General features: G+C 30.8%; 1 protein-coding gene across 3 annotated transcripts in view; it reads left to right on the top strand.

The window, feature by feature from the left end:
* LOC113512878 (semaphorin-2A) overlaps positions 1-19,830 on the top strand; it is a 398,040-nt gene that overhangs the window by 193,622 nt on the left and 184,588 nt on the right. For all 3 annotated transcript variants that reach the window (XM_052894754.1, XM_052894755.1, XM_052894753.1), the window contains one exon: positions 19,082-19,216. In XM_052894754.1, coding sequence (XP_052750714.1) covers positions 19,114-19,216 — 103 coding nt within the window. In that variant the 5' untranslated portion in view covers positions 19,082-19,113. Of the gene's footprint in view, positions 1-19,081; positions 19,217-19,830 lie in introns of those variants that run through there.

Here is a 19,830-nt window from a genome sequence, read left to right as displayed (position 1 = left end):
TTAAATGGATGGTAAAGGACTGGTAACCCCGACTGCGCTATTGGTAGCCACTGGCGGGGCATTAGTGAAGTGTATATATAGGTGACGATGAAAGCAAGTCAGTTGGCATCTTTTGACGAATTCATCAAGAATAAACACGAAGGTTTCCAGGAGGAATAGCGTTGAAGTCGACCTGACAGGATGTACCTATATTTTGCTAACAACTGGACTGCTAGTTCCTGTTACTAACAATCCCTTCTCTTCTCGGCGAGAATGAAGTTATATATTAATGTATATTTTAATCTGTACTTCATGCTACTGTATTTCAGTTGAATTGTTTATATGTCATTATTTATTTTTATGTTTTTGGTGCAATAGAGAGTTAAATAAATAAATAAATAAGTTAGTTGGCCCATTGTGACGAATTAATGTGGAATTATAAAATCAAGTAAATTAATTTTTTTATGTTATTGAATTTCAAATAAACTTAATAAATTAGATATATTGCAAATTATAAAACATAAATAGCACCATGGATTTTATAATGCGCTATGATGCCCATTATACAACTTATGGACTTTAGTGGTATTCTTCCATATTCTGCATTATCACTGCTATATCTCGTTTATGACACCGAAATATAATCATGTAAGCACACTTGATCATCAGTATTAACAAAAGTAATAATAAGTACCCGTACCAATTCTCGCTCTAATAAAAATGGAGAATTAAAAACGTTTTTAATTAGATTTGTATTAATTTTATACGAATGTCTGTTAGACGAGTAATCTCTACTTTAAAATTGGATGTGGTCTTGTCTGCTGTGATTCGCCACAATCGCTGGCTAATCTTTGTTTGATTTTAATTAACACCCCTATCTGCCCGCGTCCGTTGCATCGCCAGTGCTTCGCTTGTTGTTTTAATCGCAGACTTGGATCGCGAAATTTGATACGTGATGCAAATACTCGTATATTGTATTTGAATGTGGATCCTCGCAATTCAGATGTTCGTTTATTTTCCATGTTATAATTATATTTCAACAGGGAAGGAAGGGATTGTTAGTAATGCGGACTACCAGTTCCATTGTTAGCAATATACCCTGTCAAGTCGACGTCCATGTGGAAACCATCGTGCTGAATTCCAAGTGTATTTATCACGATGGGCTAACTGACCTGACTTTTCATTCTCACCTATCATCCATCAGTAGTGCTCTGCCAGTGTATACCGTTAGCGTAAGCGAAGTTACCATTCCATTTTCATCCATTAAAAAAATCATAATTGAACGACGACTCAATCGGAAAACGCTTGACTGCAATTTAGGATCCCAAAATTGGTTTCTAGCTTTCACCTTTTGAAATTTTCAAATTCATATTTGGATCATTTCAAAATGCGTGTGCATTGGTTTGGTCATTGTTTCTGTCTACCCCAATGGGAGGCAGGCGTGACGGATGTGTATGAATGTATATAGAGGTATGTTTAAAATGCAATTAATTTGGCACATACGTCGTGCTTCGAAAGGCATGCAAAATTCTCATCCAGTAAGCAAAGTCAAAACAGCAGCAGAATAGCAGAGTCTTCGTGTACGAGGCCCAGAAACTCTTAATACTAGACACTCCCACCCAAGTAATTGTAGTGACTCTACTTATAATTTATTTTATTTGTTTACAATAAAATTTTACAACGTGTCCTGTTTTTTAATTTTAAATCGCATTGATTTAAAATTAAACAATAATTGTATTGTACTTAGTTCGTTTTACACAAAGCAGTCAGAAAGATGAGAATACCTTATTTTATGCATTCTATTGTTTCTTTTTGTACTATTAAGGTGGCAAACAAGCATATGGCCCACCTGATCGTAAGCGATTACCGTATCCTATGAATACCTGCAATAGCAAGGATATTATGTGCGCGGTGCCAACCCTAAAGAAACCTTTTTACCCCTTTTTTGAAGTGTCTGAAAAAATCACATTGTTATAACTCATGTTATATAAATATGAAAGGTAGAAACAGTAGCTTATGGCCTTCTCAATTTTAAGTACTACGTGTAAACCAAATAGCGAAATGGTTGATTGAGCCGTTAAACCGCCAAGAGGTAATAAACTCAATTTCATATGACATTTCATATAACATTAATAACAATGAAGTATATTTACATTAATTAAAAAAATGTAAACATATTTTTTAATTACTTTATGTAACATCGAATATCTATTACAATAACCATCTTGAAAATATATTACAATACACGAGTATAGCGTATTGCTAAACCACAGCTACGTAAACCAGGGGAACTAACATTATAACATACCCCCATATGAAAGGAACAAAATAGTTTGATTTCATCTGGATTAACACGATACACAGCAGTGGAGTGCAAACAAAATTCTCAAAGTACTGCTTTATACAGAAGCGGAAATGTAAACAAAACGTAGACTTAATTGAGATAATGTAAACAAAGAATCTCCATCAACGAACACATAACAGTGGCTGCATTGCTCGTTTGTGTACATCCTTATTTAAATAAAGCGATAAATAGTCTATAAATTATCTTCTATAATAATTAAAATAAATTAATATATACTCTTAAATATCCTCACTTGGGCATACATAGATTTTATTATATACTTTGGATTATTTTTTTATAATTAAAACATGTTAGTAGATAATATTTGTAACAAGGTACGGAAAAGTCGCGCTTCCTGCCACAGGCGTTTTTATGCTTTAAAGGAAGCGTCAGCAAGTTAAATAATAAAGTAAATCATGTTACTGAAATAAATATTTGTTTTCATTTATGTATTTTTTAATAATAAAGTAAGTGACAAAAGCTGATAGGTCTAGTAACATATAATAAATCACTGTTTATTTGTTTGCCCCGTAAATAATCTATGCTTTATCCTTATTCATATTATAAATGTTAAAGAGTGTTTATTTTTTACCTTATAGCATCTCAACGACTTAACTAACTACTACGAAATCTAGTATACATGTACTACGAGTATATGGGATGGAGAAGAATATAAGCCACTTTTTATCCTGGTCAGTAAACATATTTCTGTCACGTGGACAAAGTCGCGGGTCTTCTAAATAAAATAAATTAAAATATGAAACTGGTAAACTTATTTAAATAAATATACAGTAGAAACTGATATCTCTAGTAACATGAAATTCTGATCAGAGAGTTCTTATAAAACTATACTGATATTACTCATAAATGTGACGATATGGATATTGATTAATCAAACATACTCATAAAGGCTGATAAGATTTGAATAAAATTTTGAATAACGTACATATTACACATATCTTGTATTAATATAATACTTTATATACTAAATTACGTGGAAAAACTGATATACGGCTAATGTTACAGAAGTAAACAAAAAAAAGAGATTTCCTACAATTCTCATGGAACTTGTTTGGTGCAAAAATTCACCATAATATCTTGGGTTAACACCACAGAATTATTAGAAAAAATATTGTGTTCATATGCAGGTTATTTTTATCTTGTTATATTTCACGCGACCAAAGCCGAGAGTTATAACTAGGCAATAATAACACAACATTTATGACAGCTCATTTAATTTTTTTTCCAAACCAAAACCTTATTTCACACAGTGTGCACATGACGTTATGTCTTCTGATTTCTCAAGAGCATAACAAAAAATATTATTCATATCTTCTTTGGAAGAGTCATTTATCATAAAATAAATACTATTATTTACAGTGTTAAAAATATGATGTATTTAGGCTTTTTGATGTTTGTCTTTATATATAAATAATTTAATCTTGACATCATTTTGTCAATTTTTCATGTAATGAAAGATTTCTTATAATAACATCAAATAACTTTTACTGGATACCAAAATCCTTCATGTTCCTTTTTAATATCTGTTTCCTGTTTGTTAGTGGTATAATGGGCAACACTAGCACTTTGCCAAAAAATAAATAATTATAGTTTAAGATTAGTATTCTTATCTCTAAAATTCTTATAAAGAAAGTATATGTAGCTTATGTAGAAAACCTTTTAATTAAAAAAATATATATTTAATTGCAGTCCAAAATTGGTTAATATATTAAAGAAAATATAATCAAATTTATAGTACATTACTGCAGCGGCCAGCAACTGAGGCATTGATGGACGAACGTGCAAATGTGAGCCGAGGCGTTGTCGAGGCACACATACGTGGCAGACATCCATCAATGCCTAGTTGTGGCCAAGGCTTGTATAGTACTTTTCTCAAACAATGCGCGGAAATCAAAAACACAATTTTACTTTTTAAGTTCAATGACGAATAACGAACAATAATAATTTTTCACACGCCATAATGATCCTCTAGTTTTTTTTTTTTCAATAAACAGCTTTCTATTTGAAAGCCAGTTCGAAATTTAAATAAAACTTTTTATTAGTTATCTCCTTGGTAACCATGTTTCGAAATAAAAGGTCATTCCATTTTTAAATTACAGGACAGATTTGAGTTTGCATAGTAAATTATCTGGCCGCAAAACACGACAGATATGGATTTTCATACAACTTTTTCCAGCCGCTGCCCGAATGTATCTGGCCAGTACGGCAATTTTGATTTACCTCGAAGAAGATTGTCAAAATAATGCTCACACTTCCAAGCATGTTTAAGAAAAAAACCTTTAATTCAATTGAATCGTTTATTGCATACTCATTTTATTACAAGAGTGGTAAGGTCTTGTGTACTACGACTATAATTTCAACCTATTAGAGTATAATATGTTAGAATAATATAAAATTTCTCCTGTATAAAATCGATTAAAAATATATATTTATACACAATACTTAATACTACTTATCAACCACCAATATTTTTTTTTAGATTGCAAAAGTGTAAAAGCATGTTCAAACAAAAAAAACGTAGGGACTTGTGAAAAGGGAATCACTCCCACATGACAGATATCACTGTAGACAGTACCTTTTTTACTGGCCACCCTTCCAACAAAATGAGGATGGAATTAGGCTATCACTTCGCAGAATTAACCTGTATTGTATTTCAATTTATTTCACAATTTACGAAAGGTTAAAACCCAGAGCATACCGTAAGCTTAATATCCCTAGCTTAATTAAGTTTATAAAATGTGTAAAAAGTTTTACTAGAGCTAATCAATTTGACACATCTGTACCTATAGTCACTTTAGTATGCTCGTCCAGGTAATATTGCAGTAAAAATTAAACTGAAATAGTTTCAAAAATTCCCAGCTACTACTATGTAGCCGGAAGTTTTAGAATTTCATCCTAATAGTCAGAGGTTTAGTCACACTAGAGCTGCTGTCCTCGAGTCCATATTTCATACTTGGGCTGGAATGTCTGGCACGTAATGACTATGCGACAATTATTTATTGGATAGCGACAGGTATTTTTGACTAACTTCATTATGATTATAATAATATGAACACGTCATGTACCTCGAAATCAAATACGTATGAATGATCATGAATTATTTCAAATAAATTTTGTAGAAAAACTGTTACGAATCATTCTTGTAAATAAAAGGAACAGTCATAGGTTTGAAATAAATTTCAAATTAACTGTCTGAAAGCTTTAATTGGCTAAAGTACAACTTAAATTTATACTTGAACAAAAGTAATTTTCAACCTTAGACAAGTTTTTATGTCGCGTGTAGAATTCTGCCATAACCGATACTTTCCTCAAGGATGTTTAGTGCGTAACTTCAAAATTTCATTAAGAACATTTTTTTAGGCTACAACAATTAAGATATTTATATATTATTAACTATGATATGATGTGTTCCATGTAACGGTTAATTGGGTATATTATTTTATAAGAGTGTGTAAGATTCAAGAACTTTTTAAGACTTAAAGAACTATTTTCAATGTTCATTTACTCATATTATAAAAACGAAATTCATTTAAGTCAGTCTAAACCATATAACAGACCTCTTTATTTTCAAAACACCGTCACCTGTGACAAATGATATTATTGCTGAAACCTTTTTTACCTACATTGTATTAATAATATGTAGATATACTTGGACTAAACTGTGAAGCGCACTTTACTGACAGCTGGAAATATATGAAGTAGATAGATCACCTGATTTTCATTCAGGTAAGTTATAATTCTCTAAAAATTATTCAATTTCTTGAATTATAATTTACCATAATAAAGCCTTAATAATGTTTTAGATTTATAGTAAAAATTGCTAAAATTCAACCTATTTATTTTGTTGTCTGTTTATATGTCACAACTCTTATGCATAAGTCCGATCATCTCGAAACATTACAGAAAGGTCATTATAGTCATATCAATCATGTCATAACAGACTTACAAAATCTTGTAGAAAAAAAGAAATTAACTGGATCTAGAAATACAAAATTTTATACAGGAGTTCTTAATAATAAAGTAAACTTGCACTAGAAAGGGATGTCGTGAAAATGAAGACAACTTCATCATTCGAGAAATTTTTGAATGTAGAATTAATAAATAGATTTTTTTACTTACTACAGATTGGGTACGGAAAATTATTCGAGCGAACGCGACACGCGCGCGTGTGTGTAGTAGATATATTATAATAAATTCTAAAAGAGTACAATATCAATAGGTGGTAATTAGCTAACAGTTTGTTAATGAAAAATAAACATTATATTGATATTCTTTAAAATAAAAAAAAATATTAAATGTATTGTAATGTAACACCGCGAATATTCCCACAGTGCCATAAAAGTATCTTCATAAAAACTGTGAAAAAAGTAAGGCTCTGTTCAGAGGTGCGAATCGAGTCTCATATTACCGATAGACAAAACGATGTGACAGCGACAACTATCGCATATGCTTCACCGTAAGTCAACAACAATCGCCAGCGCATTTTCAGTTTTAATCCAACTGCAACAGGACTCTATTTTCATAATACACTACGAGACTTACCTATAAATACATTCGTGCAAATTATACTTTACTCTCGAAGACCGAGAATAGACAAAAGTCACCCTGCTCTCTTAAGCTTGCTACAGAAAACTGGACTTTATTTCAAAGACGCGTAAGAGTAGTTTGAGAGTTATTTAACTTCCATTGGAAAATGTCATCGCGACAGGACCAGGCGTAAGTGAACGCGTCAAAGTGTAAAATGAGGGGTTTTGGCGTCGTGTCAGTGAAAGTCATTAGGAATGGAATGGATGAAAATTGCGTGCATATTTACCTCTCTAAGTTAATATGAACGGTGTGATAAAATGAAAATGTCCCTGGATTTTTCGTTTAATATTTAGCATAATGACTTTAATGATTTTATTGAAGATTTGGAACTTGAATTTATAGAATTCAAGCAAACTGGTATTTATTTTACTGATAACAAATTATGCCCTTTGTTTTATTACAAAATAAACAGAAATGCATTATAAAAAGGGAAATTCAGTTATTATGTCTCTATATAATAATATTTTTTCATTCTTTATATGCACAGTATTCGTTATTTATTGATCGTGGAAAATCTGTACACAAAATTTCAAATTTCTAATCCCAGCTATTTAAGCATTTTTATGCTACTTAGAATGACAAACAAGCAGATGGCCCACCTAATGGAAAATGGCAACTATTGCCTATAGACATGAACAGTATCATAGACAATTAAACATGACAGAATATACTGTTTTGTCAATGATACCCCCCACGCGTATCCATTTCTGAAGACTAAAGTGTTATGCCTCTGTAACTTGTAAATTCACTGCCATATCCCACCCTTCAAACTAAAACATATAGCCATGCAAACACAACTGCTTCACGGTAAACGAATAGGACAGAAAAATCAAAGCAAACAACTTTTGTACAAAGTCTCCCTCTGGTCAAGCTGCTTACTAAACTAATTAGCTAGGAAATATCCTTTATACTACTACATAATTATTATGGTTCCATGAATATATGAATATATAAGTCTAAGCCTATGAATGGCATATGCGATGCGATGTACCATACCTAAATCAAAGACAACAATGGCGGTTCGGATTGTGTGCACGGTGAGCACTTCGCGACACTTTCGCTACTTTGTAGATGGTGGAGAGGCGCGCCGGAGGAGACGGCACGTGAAATTAGACCGTATGGTTGGAAAACAAACTGTGCAATGCAAAAAAAGGTATCTATTTAATAAGTTTTCATGCAACTTGGAATGAGGAAAAACTGACGGGCTAAAAAGTGGTATCAGATATTACAGAATACACTGTGTATACATTGCTATTTTAAAGGATTATAGTGCATCAATACTCTATATTGTTACTTTTATATCCCACCAGTAAACCGCTATACAGCCATACAGTCGGGACAGATTTACCCCAGTAGATATTATATTTTTCTCTGGTTTTATTCTCTAATTCTCTGGTATTATATAATATTTGTTTTACGTTTATGTAAATTATCAATGACCACCTCTTCCTTTTTCGTAGGTGTCATAAGAGGCGACTTCTTTTTTATATAACTTAGAAAAGCAAACAAACTGACGGCCCACCTGATGGAAAGTGGTAACCGTCGCCTATAGACATGAGCTGTACAATGGACATAACAGAGTACACTGTTTCGCTCATGATACCCCCATGCGTTGCTATTCCTGAGGACTCAGGTGTTATTCCTCTGTACCCAGTAAATTCACGCCATATCCCACCCTTCAAACCGAAACACAGCCATGCAAACACAACTGCTTTACGGTTGAAACACGAATGGGACAGAGATACCCAAGCAATCGACTTTTGTACAAAGTCTCCCTCTGGTTAAGACTAAGAGAACTTAATGGAGATGGACAGAAATATCCCTTATATAGCAATAACCTTACCAGCTAAGTTTTTCTTTTATAGAAAGTGACTAGTACCCAATAAAATGTTAATGTGTTATTATAGTTATAGAATTATTAGGAAAATCTTTTTGGTACCATTCTTAATTATAAATAAAAAAGAATGTTTAAGAAGAAACTTAATATTAACTTAATATCTGAGGATTCCTAAAAAGTTGTCGTAATCCGTGTGAGCAAAATCGCTAATTATAATAGCGTAAAATAAAATATAACATACAATAATAAAAGTAAATCTTTCATTGAAAAAAATCTTCTAATTGGTCTTGGTGTAAAAAAACTTTTAATCTTCTTAAAGAGTTAAAAGATATTCGTTTTCTGGTTTAAAATATTAAAAAACATTTTTTAATATCAATTCAATTTTTTTTGTTGACTCTATTTGCTAAACAGACCATTAAAAGCGAGGGTGTGAAAATTTGCTGCTTATTTTCATGTAGATAAGTACGAAAATGTCTATGTGTTTCTATATTCATACAACGTACATTAACTAGTCTAGACAAAAATGGATTAAAACAAATTAAATTCTAAATGAAATAAGCTCATTAAAGTATTATATATAGTAATTGCTTTAAATGGAATCAAAGCACTGAAATGATTTTATTACGAAAGCTTTAATAAAAAGCAATCACAGAATAGAATAAATTGAGACATAAAAAAATTAAAAAGCAAGTAGTAGGTATGTTGAAAGCGGTAAATTTTATTCTACATCGCTTTACATTTTTATCGGATACTTTCTGGCGCGTCGCTATCTTACTGGCAGGTTGTGTTGACTTTATCATTCTCTGCTACTGTTTTGGCATAAGACTTATTTGTGACAGAATTATCTTAGGTATTAAATAAATAAAAATCGTGTAACACATTACTTAAATTTGTTACTGAAATTAAATTTCAGTACGAACCATATCTTAATTTTTTTCTTAAATTTTGTACATCTGTTAGTGCTTAAAATATTTCAGTTTCTTATAGATCTTTTAGTAATATTAATTTTTAATAAATGTGAATTAACTGTTAATATTTTTTAACTCATCACCACTATAAAAAATAATGTTTTATAAAATATATCTACTCATCATGAATACATAGAGACATCATAAATATTTTATCATCATTTCAGCAATTATTTGTCCATCAGCGAAAATAGAGAAACGGCCATAAGGAATGGTACTAACTCTCTATATCCACAAAGTTTGCACACATGAATGCCAGAATATCTGTTATATTTTAATAGAGCTTAATGATAAACAAATTATTAATTCACCCGACTATAAGACAGTTTGCTAATGTTCAATAATAGTACAAATAAGAAATCGATTAATCATGTCAATGTTTCTAATTTAATTTAGAGAGTGTTTCTGTAATAATTACTTGGTTAAATCTTTTTTAAGTTGTATTTGAAGCAGACTTTTGTGGGGTGTCGCCATAAACTGTTTACCTTTTTACTAAGTCACCACTAGAGAACCTTTCGACTCGAATTGTTTATAAACAACTCATTGTCATATTAACTTGCTGATATCTATAATTTTAATTCTTCAATAACTATCGTTATTTCGCATTCTATCGCGCAATAAAACTCCAAATATATTAGGTACCTGCAGGACTATTAAAAGAAAATGTAAAAATAAATGTAATTGGTGCCATGAGATACTAAAAAGGTTCTCGTTTCTGTTTGTATTAAAGTATGTCGTTCTACCTATATGATACCACTTTGTTGCCGACAAGAGGCCGGGAGGCCCACTGGATTTCTTTGTACAAAGGCTCACGTCCGCTGCACATGCATTTATTCGCATCGCCTCCAGAATATCGCACCTTTGTGCATAGGTAAAGCCACGACTTTTTAAGTTTTTGTCTCTCTAAAATATGTATAATAGAAAAACAAAACGAAAATAAACATAAAAACAACATTAGTTGAAGTTTGCTGCTTTTATTTCATTTTTTCTCTAATATTAAAATAATATGAAATTTTAAACGTGTTTTCTGAAATTTCTATTGTTCTCAAAACTCTGATAGTAAATATTATTAAGTACTAAAAATTACTCACGTAATTTTTGTTCTTACTGCTACCATTTACAAATTTTTTTTTATAAACTTGACTACCCATTTTGCAAAGATCAAAAAGTGGTGGTTCCAGCTGTAACTATGTTACAAAATTTGCAAGGCTGATACTTACAAAAAAGGTAATACCAATTTGATTACACAATATCATTGAAATCTGTTTTCCTCATGTTTTTACAACAAATTAATAAAATTATAAATATCGTTGAATTTAAATGTTAATGATTCTAAATATGATAATAATAAAGTTAAAGGGTACTACTAGAAATTGGAATCTAAAAACTTGGTTCTCGAAACATAAAAAGATTAGTAACTTAAACACAATCTCAAACCTTAAGTTATACTTAAAAAAAAGTAGCAAAGTGTAACAGCAATCAAGAAATCATCTTAATTTACATAGATTTATTTTATAATCTTTTAAATAGTCACTCTTATATAATATAACTACAATGATAGTGACTTGCATTAAATTCTACTCCATAAACAAGTGATTCTCGGAATCTCTTATATAATTTAACTGTTGATAATATAATAACGTTCTTAGCAGCACCAACAATATTCCGTTCATAAAACGCAATACAGCTCTTGGGACGAAGCAATTAAAATAAGATGTCGCCAGCCAGCATTGTCTTCCTTATTCCCGTCTATAATTTTGATAATAGGCTAGAAAATATTCTTTTGTCTTCGCCAGACTATCTGCGTCTAGTGTTGTACCCGATTATTCAATCGAATATAAGAACAGCCACGGCATTCATAAGTACATAATAGTAATAAATTATAGAGATATAAATTTTACTAATTAAAATATATTTTTTACTTTTAATGGCAAGCAAGCTCGCTTCTCGGTTTACTGAGATTACTCCCATTTGATTATGTTTCCATATTCTTTTTATCACGATTGTAGTAGCTGTTATTTTTTTTTTTTTGTAGAGCTAATCGTAGCCATAAATTCAAAATGCTTGTATTGTACGAAAAGCGAACGCGCAATCATCAAAAGATAAAACTAAAGAGGAAAAGATTGTTAACAATTAGATGTTCAATGATCTTGCGCCCCCATTGCCAGTAACATATCTTGTTAGTCTATATTTGAAAACCATCATGTTCAATTTCTGATGAATTCGTTGATGATGGTGATAACACAGCCGTTAATTACGACACCCACGGGAAAGGAAGTGGTGGCACCTTCTAGTATGTCAGGACCACACGGCATACAGAAAATTACTATGAATTGTTTATTTCGCATTATACTATCAAGAATGTCTGTGTGTGTAAAGACATATATTCAGCACAATACATATAAATAGTACAACAATGTGTTTATCCAAATTTGCAGCGCATCACTAGCTATGAGTTGTTTGATTATTTCTACAGAATAAGACGCCTGTGACCGTTATCGAGCCTCTCAGTTTTATAGCGTCTATAATTCGACAAAGGATTCAAAGGAATCTTGCATCTAATGGTAAACCATGACTTCATTATCTTCAAATATAACTTGTATTGTATACATTTATCTCAAATTTCCTAACATTGAATCATAAAATACAGATAGCTGAATAAACGATAGCGTTAATTATAATGGAAATTTCCCTTTTTAAGACAAACGGAATTTATGAATAAAGAAATTAATCATCTAATGGGTAGTAATGGAGTAAATAAACCAAAAGTACAGAATTTAAGAAATATTTGATACTTCTCTCATCGCGTTTGAAGTATTATATAATTTCATTTATTTGTTTCTTCGAATAAAAAAAAGTCTTTTCTTATTTTTAATTATTGGGACTTAAAATTCTTTGCAGTATCTAGAGTAAGAATCGATCGTAAAAGACTTCTATACATAGATATATTACTATTGCAAATTTTATAAATTGTATTTTTTTTTTTATTAATAAGAATCTCCAATACCGATGCTCACCCAATGTTGTATATGGATTTAAAAACTCTTGATAATATACTCACGGCTCTCATCCTTGATAGAATAATTCTCAGAGGTATTGTTCAATTACTGCAACATAAGTATAACACTCGACATACATTCAAGTTGGATTTTCATATGTTCGACATACTTTGTTAAACATATAAAAATCCAACTTGACTGGAATGGACCTGACCACCACCACTTGGATTTTGATTTGATAACAATATTTCCTAACACCAGAGAGTAAGTCGAAATTTGAATTTGTCATATAAAGTTTTTAGTACTTTTTTAATATCTTCTAAATGTCGTAAAAACATATTATAAAGGGCTATTAAAACCGTAATCTAATATAAAATTTGCGACTTACTAAAAGCGTTATATTCGTAGTGCAACGAGTTCTTTAACTATTGTTAATGGCCCTACAAGAGTGTAATTACTTTTTTCACACCCCACTAAAGAGCAATTCCACTAATTTCGTAGGTTACCCGCACTCTTACGACAAAAACTTTTTATCAAAACTTTAATAATACTAGAAATAAAATTATGTGTGCATGACACATTTACACTGTATATAAAAATATTTTGTAATTCCAATAGTAAAAATAGTAGTAGGTATTATTAGTGAGAGATTCTCAAATAATGATAAAATTATTTACTTTTACAAATGTAGGTATATGCAAATTTAATTAGCTGTATTCTGCGGCTTCGCCTGTGAAACACGTAATTTCTGGTGGCTGTAAAAATATGAGAAAATCTCTCTAACCTTATTTAATGAACTTCTGTCTTAAAAATTCATTTGTTTATATGTTGATTATGATACACCTATCTAATGTTTTTCTTTAACACGATAATATTATTACCCACTACCTTCCGATATCGTATATATGCAACAATATTGAATAAAATAGAAATCTTTAATTAAATAAACTTGATCACAAGCATTTAAAATGGACAATTTTTTATTCTACCCTTGACTTTGTAGTGTTGTTATCTAATATTAAGAAGATGCAAGTATCTCGACTTTTTTAATATATGAAATAATTTAGTAATTTGATTGAATTTGAAATTTACGAACTAATTTCATTGAATATAATGTAACACTAGATATTAAGAGAATAAACGTTATTTAACTAATAAATATCTAATATTTTAAAATTAATAAGTAATAATTAAGTAAAATGTAATTATGCAAAAAATCTATTCCTTTTCTAAAGTAATTATGGAACAGCACCTACAAATAAATCTTTTAAAAAGCAACGCTCCACCAAGCTCAATTACGTTTATAAAGATAGCAAAGCTTTTATAACCTTTCTAGGATGTTTCATTAAAAATTTCCGTTAAAGAGACAGGCTCTTGTCTCGTTATTATATAGGATTTGAGGAGGACGCGATGCGACGGACGAAACTCGTGCGGCTTAACTAAGGCGGAAATCTAATGGATATTTTATATTTTAATAAAAAATTAATACCAAGAGACAACGACCTATATAGCAAAGTGGTTGACATGTTTACATAGATAACAACCTAGATTCGATTATTGGTCGGAACAATTAAAAAAAGAGGAAGAAAAAAAGAATGTTTTGTTTTCACTATATATACGATAGCAGTCAACATTTTCTTAGACTAAATCCACTTCCATGGGTAGCTGAAATCTTCACCAGTCCCATATAAATTTTGTTTCATGTTTTTCGAAGTAAATAAATATAATAGTAGTATAAATGAAGTTTGAAACTAAAAGTAGTCCATATACTGCTAGAAGTTTCCAGTGGTAGTGGTAGAAAGTGCTCCATCTTGTAAAGGCTACAGTGAATAAGCCAAATAATTAGAAACAGGCGTGCAGCAGAATCTTTGATGTCTTAATCAGGTGTCGACTGGGTGGGCAGACCCGCTGCCGTAATTAGAAACTCTTCTTGTATAGCTTGCACCTGTAATTTGCTGTGAATAGATGATTTTTTCAATACTCTGCATTAAAGGGAGATTAAAAAAATATGTTCATAACGTTAATCCCTAATGGGGTAGTTAGTGACAATTGCCATTGTAGTAAACAGAACACTCGATATTTTCTTTTTACAATGCAGGGGGCAAACCAGCATGCGGCTCAGCTGATGGTAAGTGACTACCGCTGCCCATGATCACCCACAACACCAACGGCATTGCAGGTGTGCTGCCAGCCATTTAAAAAGGAATATACTCTTTTCTTAAAGGTTATGTTGTCGTATCGGTTCGGAAATACTACTGCTAGAGGTTGATTCCAAAGAATGGTTGTGCGTGGAATAAAGTGCCTTGAAAAACGCACGGTGGAAGACCGTCACTCGTCCAGATGATTGGGATGAAACTTTAGTTTGTGGCGGGTTGTACGGTGGTGAAAATCAGCAGCAGGTATCAATCCGAACAATTTACACATATACTCACATTTCGGCGAATATCATATTAGAATCTAAGAAGGGATGAGCTTACTACCGTTACTGAGATCCATCACCATCATTATTACAGCCATAAACTGTCTACTGCTAAACATAAGTCTCTCTTATAGACTATTTTTTTTTATATATAACTTAGAATGGCAAACAAGCTGACGGCCCACCTGATGGAAAGTGGTAACCGTCGCCTATAGACACGAGCAGTACCATGGACATAACAGAGTATACTGTTTCGCCCATGATACCCCCCATGCGTTACCATTCCTGAGGACTTAGGTGTTATTCCTCTGTACCCTGTAAATTCATACCATATCCCACCCTTCAAACAGAAACACAGCCATGCAAACACAACTGCTTCACGATAGAAACACGAATGGGACAGAGATACCCAAGCAATCGACTTTTGTACAAAGTCTCGCTCTGATCTATTATACATAACGACTACCATATACTATACTACATATACCATGTATACTGTGTGGATTGAATATATTATTTCTACTAACAGTAATCAAACGTAGAATTAACAATTCTTCTAACAATCAATAAAATAATTCTAAACTAACCAGTAATATGGTTATTTTTCACCTTTAATAAACTTGGTTAAAACCTTACTATATAGCTAATACAGTATAACTAAAAGAATTCTCCTGAATTATTAACACGTTTGATGACGTAAAATTTGAGAAGAAAAGGACAGAAATACAACCGTCCCGTGTGCTCTAGAGTACGTATTGCACTAATGATGCACGTTGCAATTACACCGGCTTACCGGCGCACAATTACAAACAACCATCCATTATTACTGAAACCACCTTGTGCGACACATTTGCTTATTCTCTTCACACATACAAAGGATTTCGTTCCTTTGTCTAGTATGTAACTTGTAAATGATGTAAAACATATTTTGTACAAAATAATTTCTAAAGAAGCTATTTTCTACATAAGTACGAATTTTAAATTGCTAAATCTGTAAAGTACGATTGAAATTAGTGACTTTTTTATATACTAAAATATTCCAACATATTGATAAAGAGTTCATTCTTCATTTTATTATTGTTTTCGTGGACACACTATTTTTCTATATTATCTGTGGCTTCGGCCACGTGATCTGTGGGTTTACCATGAAATGAAATTCCGAAATTTCGGACTCAATTTCGTGTTTTTGTTTATACCAAAATCGGACCAATAAATGGAGTTTAACATTTCGTTCGTCATACATCTTCAAAAGTCCAAAGGAACAATATTTTAACATTTTTAATATTTCCAAACCGCATGTATTATGTAATTTTAACATCAAATTTCTGTTTTGTTTGGCTCCAAAATTTCGGAAAACATTTCATGGTAGGCCCTCAGGATATATTGCATTACGAATACAATATCTAATGTCCATCTTTATATCACTAATTCTCATATATCAAATATCAGGGCACTTGGTTGAGCCATTAAGGCGCTAAGAGATAACAAAGGCGTATATTTTTAATATTGCTATGGATATTAAATAATGAAAAAATATTAACTAGTTTTTTGTAACAAAAAAATTGGCAATAAAATAAAATAACAAAATAAAATAAAATGTAACAAAAAAATAATATCTACAAATATAATTCGCTATTCTTTACAAAAGATAATAATTTATTTATAATTTTAACATTAAATTATTACTCTATTATAAAGTAATAAAATAAAAGAGTAGCAGTTTCATTTTAGAAATACTTATTGGACATTTACTCTCTTGTTATTTTTCATTTAAATATTAACACAAATCTTAAAAGGTTGACCCTTTATTAAATATTCCATTAAATATTGTTTCTAAAGTCTTATGGTGTTTGAGGTCTCGAAAATCCGATTACGAACCGTGTTCAATATAATCCAGATGTAACAATTCTCTTTCTTTTAGTTGTATTTTGTTATTTTGTCGCCAGATAAAAAAAAAACCCTTATTAATAAAAACTAAAACCTTCTACAAACCAGTTATAACTATTATACTGTTCAGTCACTGTCTTTCACATTAACAATTTAGCGCCAAAGGAAAAAGGCAAAACATTTCTATAGCTAAAATAGGTTTATGAGAAATTTGACATTTTTATGAATAAGAAGGTAGAAGTAGTTATCTTAGCTTCTTAGTTGTAGACAGATACTTTCGATATGCAATAATTTAAGTTGAATTAATTAAATACATATTACGTGATTCTAAGAAGAATATTCATTATGCCATAATACGTAACATGTAGGTCTCCCTAATATATCTCACATGTACAAGAAATACCTACTAATAATTTTTACACGTTATAGCCTCATTATATATATATATATATATATATATATATATATATATATATATATATATATATATATATATATATATATATATATATATATATATATATTCTAAATATTTTCAATTTATCATACATTTCAAACAATATGACGAAAATAAATCAGAGAACCCTAAAATAAAAGATCAAACCTTTTCGACACGTTACGAATTCTACAATATTAAAATGAAAGAGGATTTCCAAATTTAACTTTTTCCAGTTATTATTCATAAATGCAAAGATGAGAAATATTTGGCGAACTCACTCCCAAAACTCGAAGGATTGGATTTAAGAGTTATATTGGAACTCGTCAATAAAACATCGGATCGGTCCGTGTTGCCACTTCTTTAACATGATACCGTTGTATTTCGCTAAGTACTTCATATTTTATATTCAAGAAGATACATTTTGTATTTCCCTTGGATATTTATATGTACATACTCATTCTCTATGTAAATATATTACTTACTTATATTTTAATATTTCTTTTGCACTATGTTTTCAATGAAAACACATTTTTTTAAATATCATTGAAAGTATTAGATAACTTTGTCCATTCCTAAGTAATTCTTGATCTGTTGTGTAATTAACCAGAACTAGTCTAACTAATTAATAGCAATCGCCCAACTAACTAACTAACACAGCCACGTTTCATTTTTCAAACCGAAACACCAATAGTAATCCTCGGGCATTGCTGTTGGGAACAGTCTTTTTACCACCCTAATTACAATAACTTCATTACTAAACACACTTTACACAGATGCTAAACAGCAGTAACTGGAAAATGACAGAAATATCCATGTGCGCAACTTTTAAAGTCTCCTGTTATAAATATTAATATTTTTTTTAAACCAATAAGACTATTACTAAATACTCCAGGATGAATAAGTCTACTGGATTTTATTAGTATTTGTAGGTATAGCAGATAGTCTACCTCTTGTTATTTTCATTTGATCAATAAAATTATTAAATAAATAAATATATTTATTTAAATAAATAAATAGTCCTCTACGCGACCTGTATTAGAAATATTGCAACTTGTATAGAACGCAATGAGATTTCGCTCATATCGACTGGAATCGAATACAATACACAGTGAGCTTAATATCTCAACGATAACAAATGCATTTATTAACGTTATTTGCATTAGTGGAAAGTCATTTAAAAGTTTAAATTAACCTAGAATATAATGATGGCTGACAGATTTGAACTAATGACCACTAAATTTTGAATTGAGATAGCATAACTATTAGGTCTCGATGCTCTCTCTAAAAAAATACAAACAAATTATAAAAGTCATAGATTCTCCTCAAACCCTTCTATCTACTTCGACAAAAATCTGTTTATTAAATTGTAGTAATTGGGATCTATAAATAGATAATCTGTTGGTTTATTTTTAGATATAATCAATATTACACTTCTAGACATATATTCTTATAAAGACTAACATTTCAGAATGAAACAATTAACAACTATCAGTTGGATGATCTTATTTTTATTTCTTTTTTTAACACTCGACGTTCCATTAAAACGTGTATAATGCAATAGAGTAAATTTAAAAATCTAATAACACTCATCGTTGTTCCAGAAAAATGCTGTTAAAGTACACCTAGACAGAATATGGAGGAACTAATGAGGTTCATCAGCGGCATAGCCCTGCTCTGGCTAACAGGGCTGACATCTGTCGGCGCCGTGAAGGTTGTTATAGAACCTCTACCGAAAGGTAAGTCGATCTCAAATCTAATTATTTTGATATTGTAAACTATCTAACGTTCAAAGCAACTTTATGTTTCTTTGTGAACATTTATAATTACATAACTTTTTAATTTATAATTTAGAACTATTTTGCTTTTCATTTTAATTCTGTTTGTCAGAAATTAATGTAGAAATATATTTTTAATGCGCATAAAGTTATTGAGAAACTATTAAAATATTCAATTACTTTACTAAGAAAATAATTAAATAATATAAATAAAGTAAATTAATTAAAATATAATTTAAGACAAAATTAAACTTAGTAAATTAAGTCGATATTGCAAACAAAATCAGAATCCATAATATTGATAAATATACTTAAAATTGCGATTTAACATAAAATAATTAGATAAATATTACTTATTAAAACTGCACGAAAAACACGCCGTAATTATTACCATCAGACGTACATCTCACAGACAATTTTCGACCGTGATTAACGGTGAAAAATAGAAGCGTAAGTCAGGAACAAAAGAGGTATTTTTTTAACCTGTCGCTCACAGAGTGTAAATAGAATCGGGCGCCGAACTTAATTTGGTTTTTTTTAGTCTCGGAGCTGGAACAGGCTCCCCAAAGTTCCTC

Source organism: Galleria mellonella, unplaced genomic scaffold, assembly GCF_026898425.1.
Source record: "Galleria mellonella isolate WM207_F2 unplaced genomic scaffold, CSIRO_AGI_GalMel_v1 utg23, whole genome shotgun sequence".
Lineage (NCBI taxonomy): Eukaryota > Metazoa > Arthropoda > Insecta > Lepidoptera > Pyralidae > Galleria > Galleria mellonella.
The sequence above is the reverse complement of the archived record's forward strand: the minus strand, read 5'-3'. Positions and strand labels throughout refer to the sequence as shown.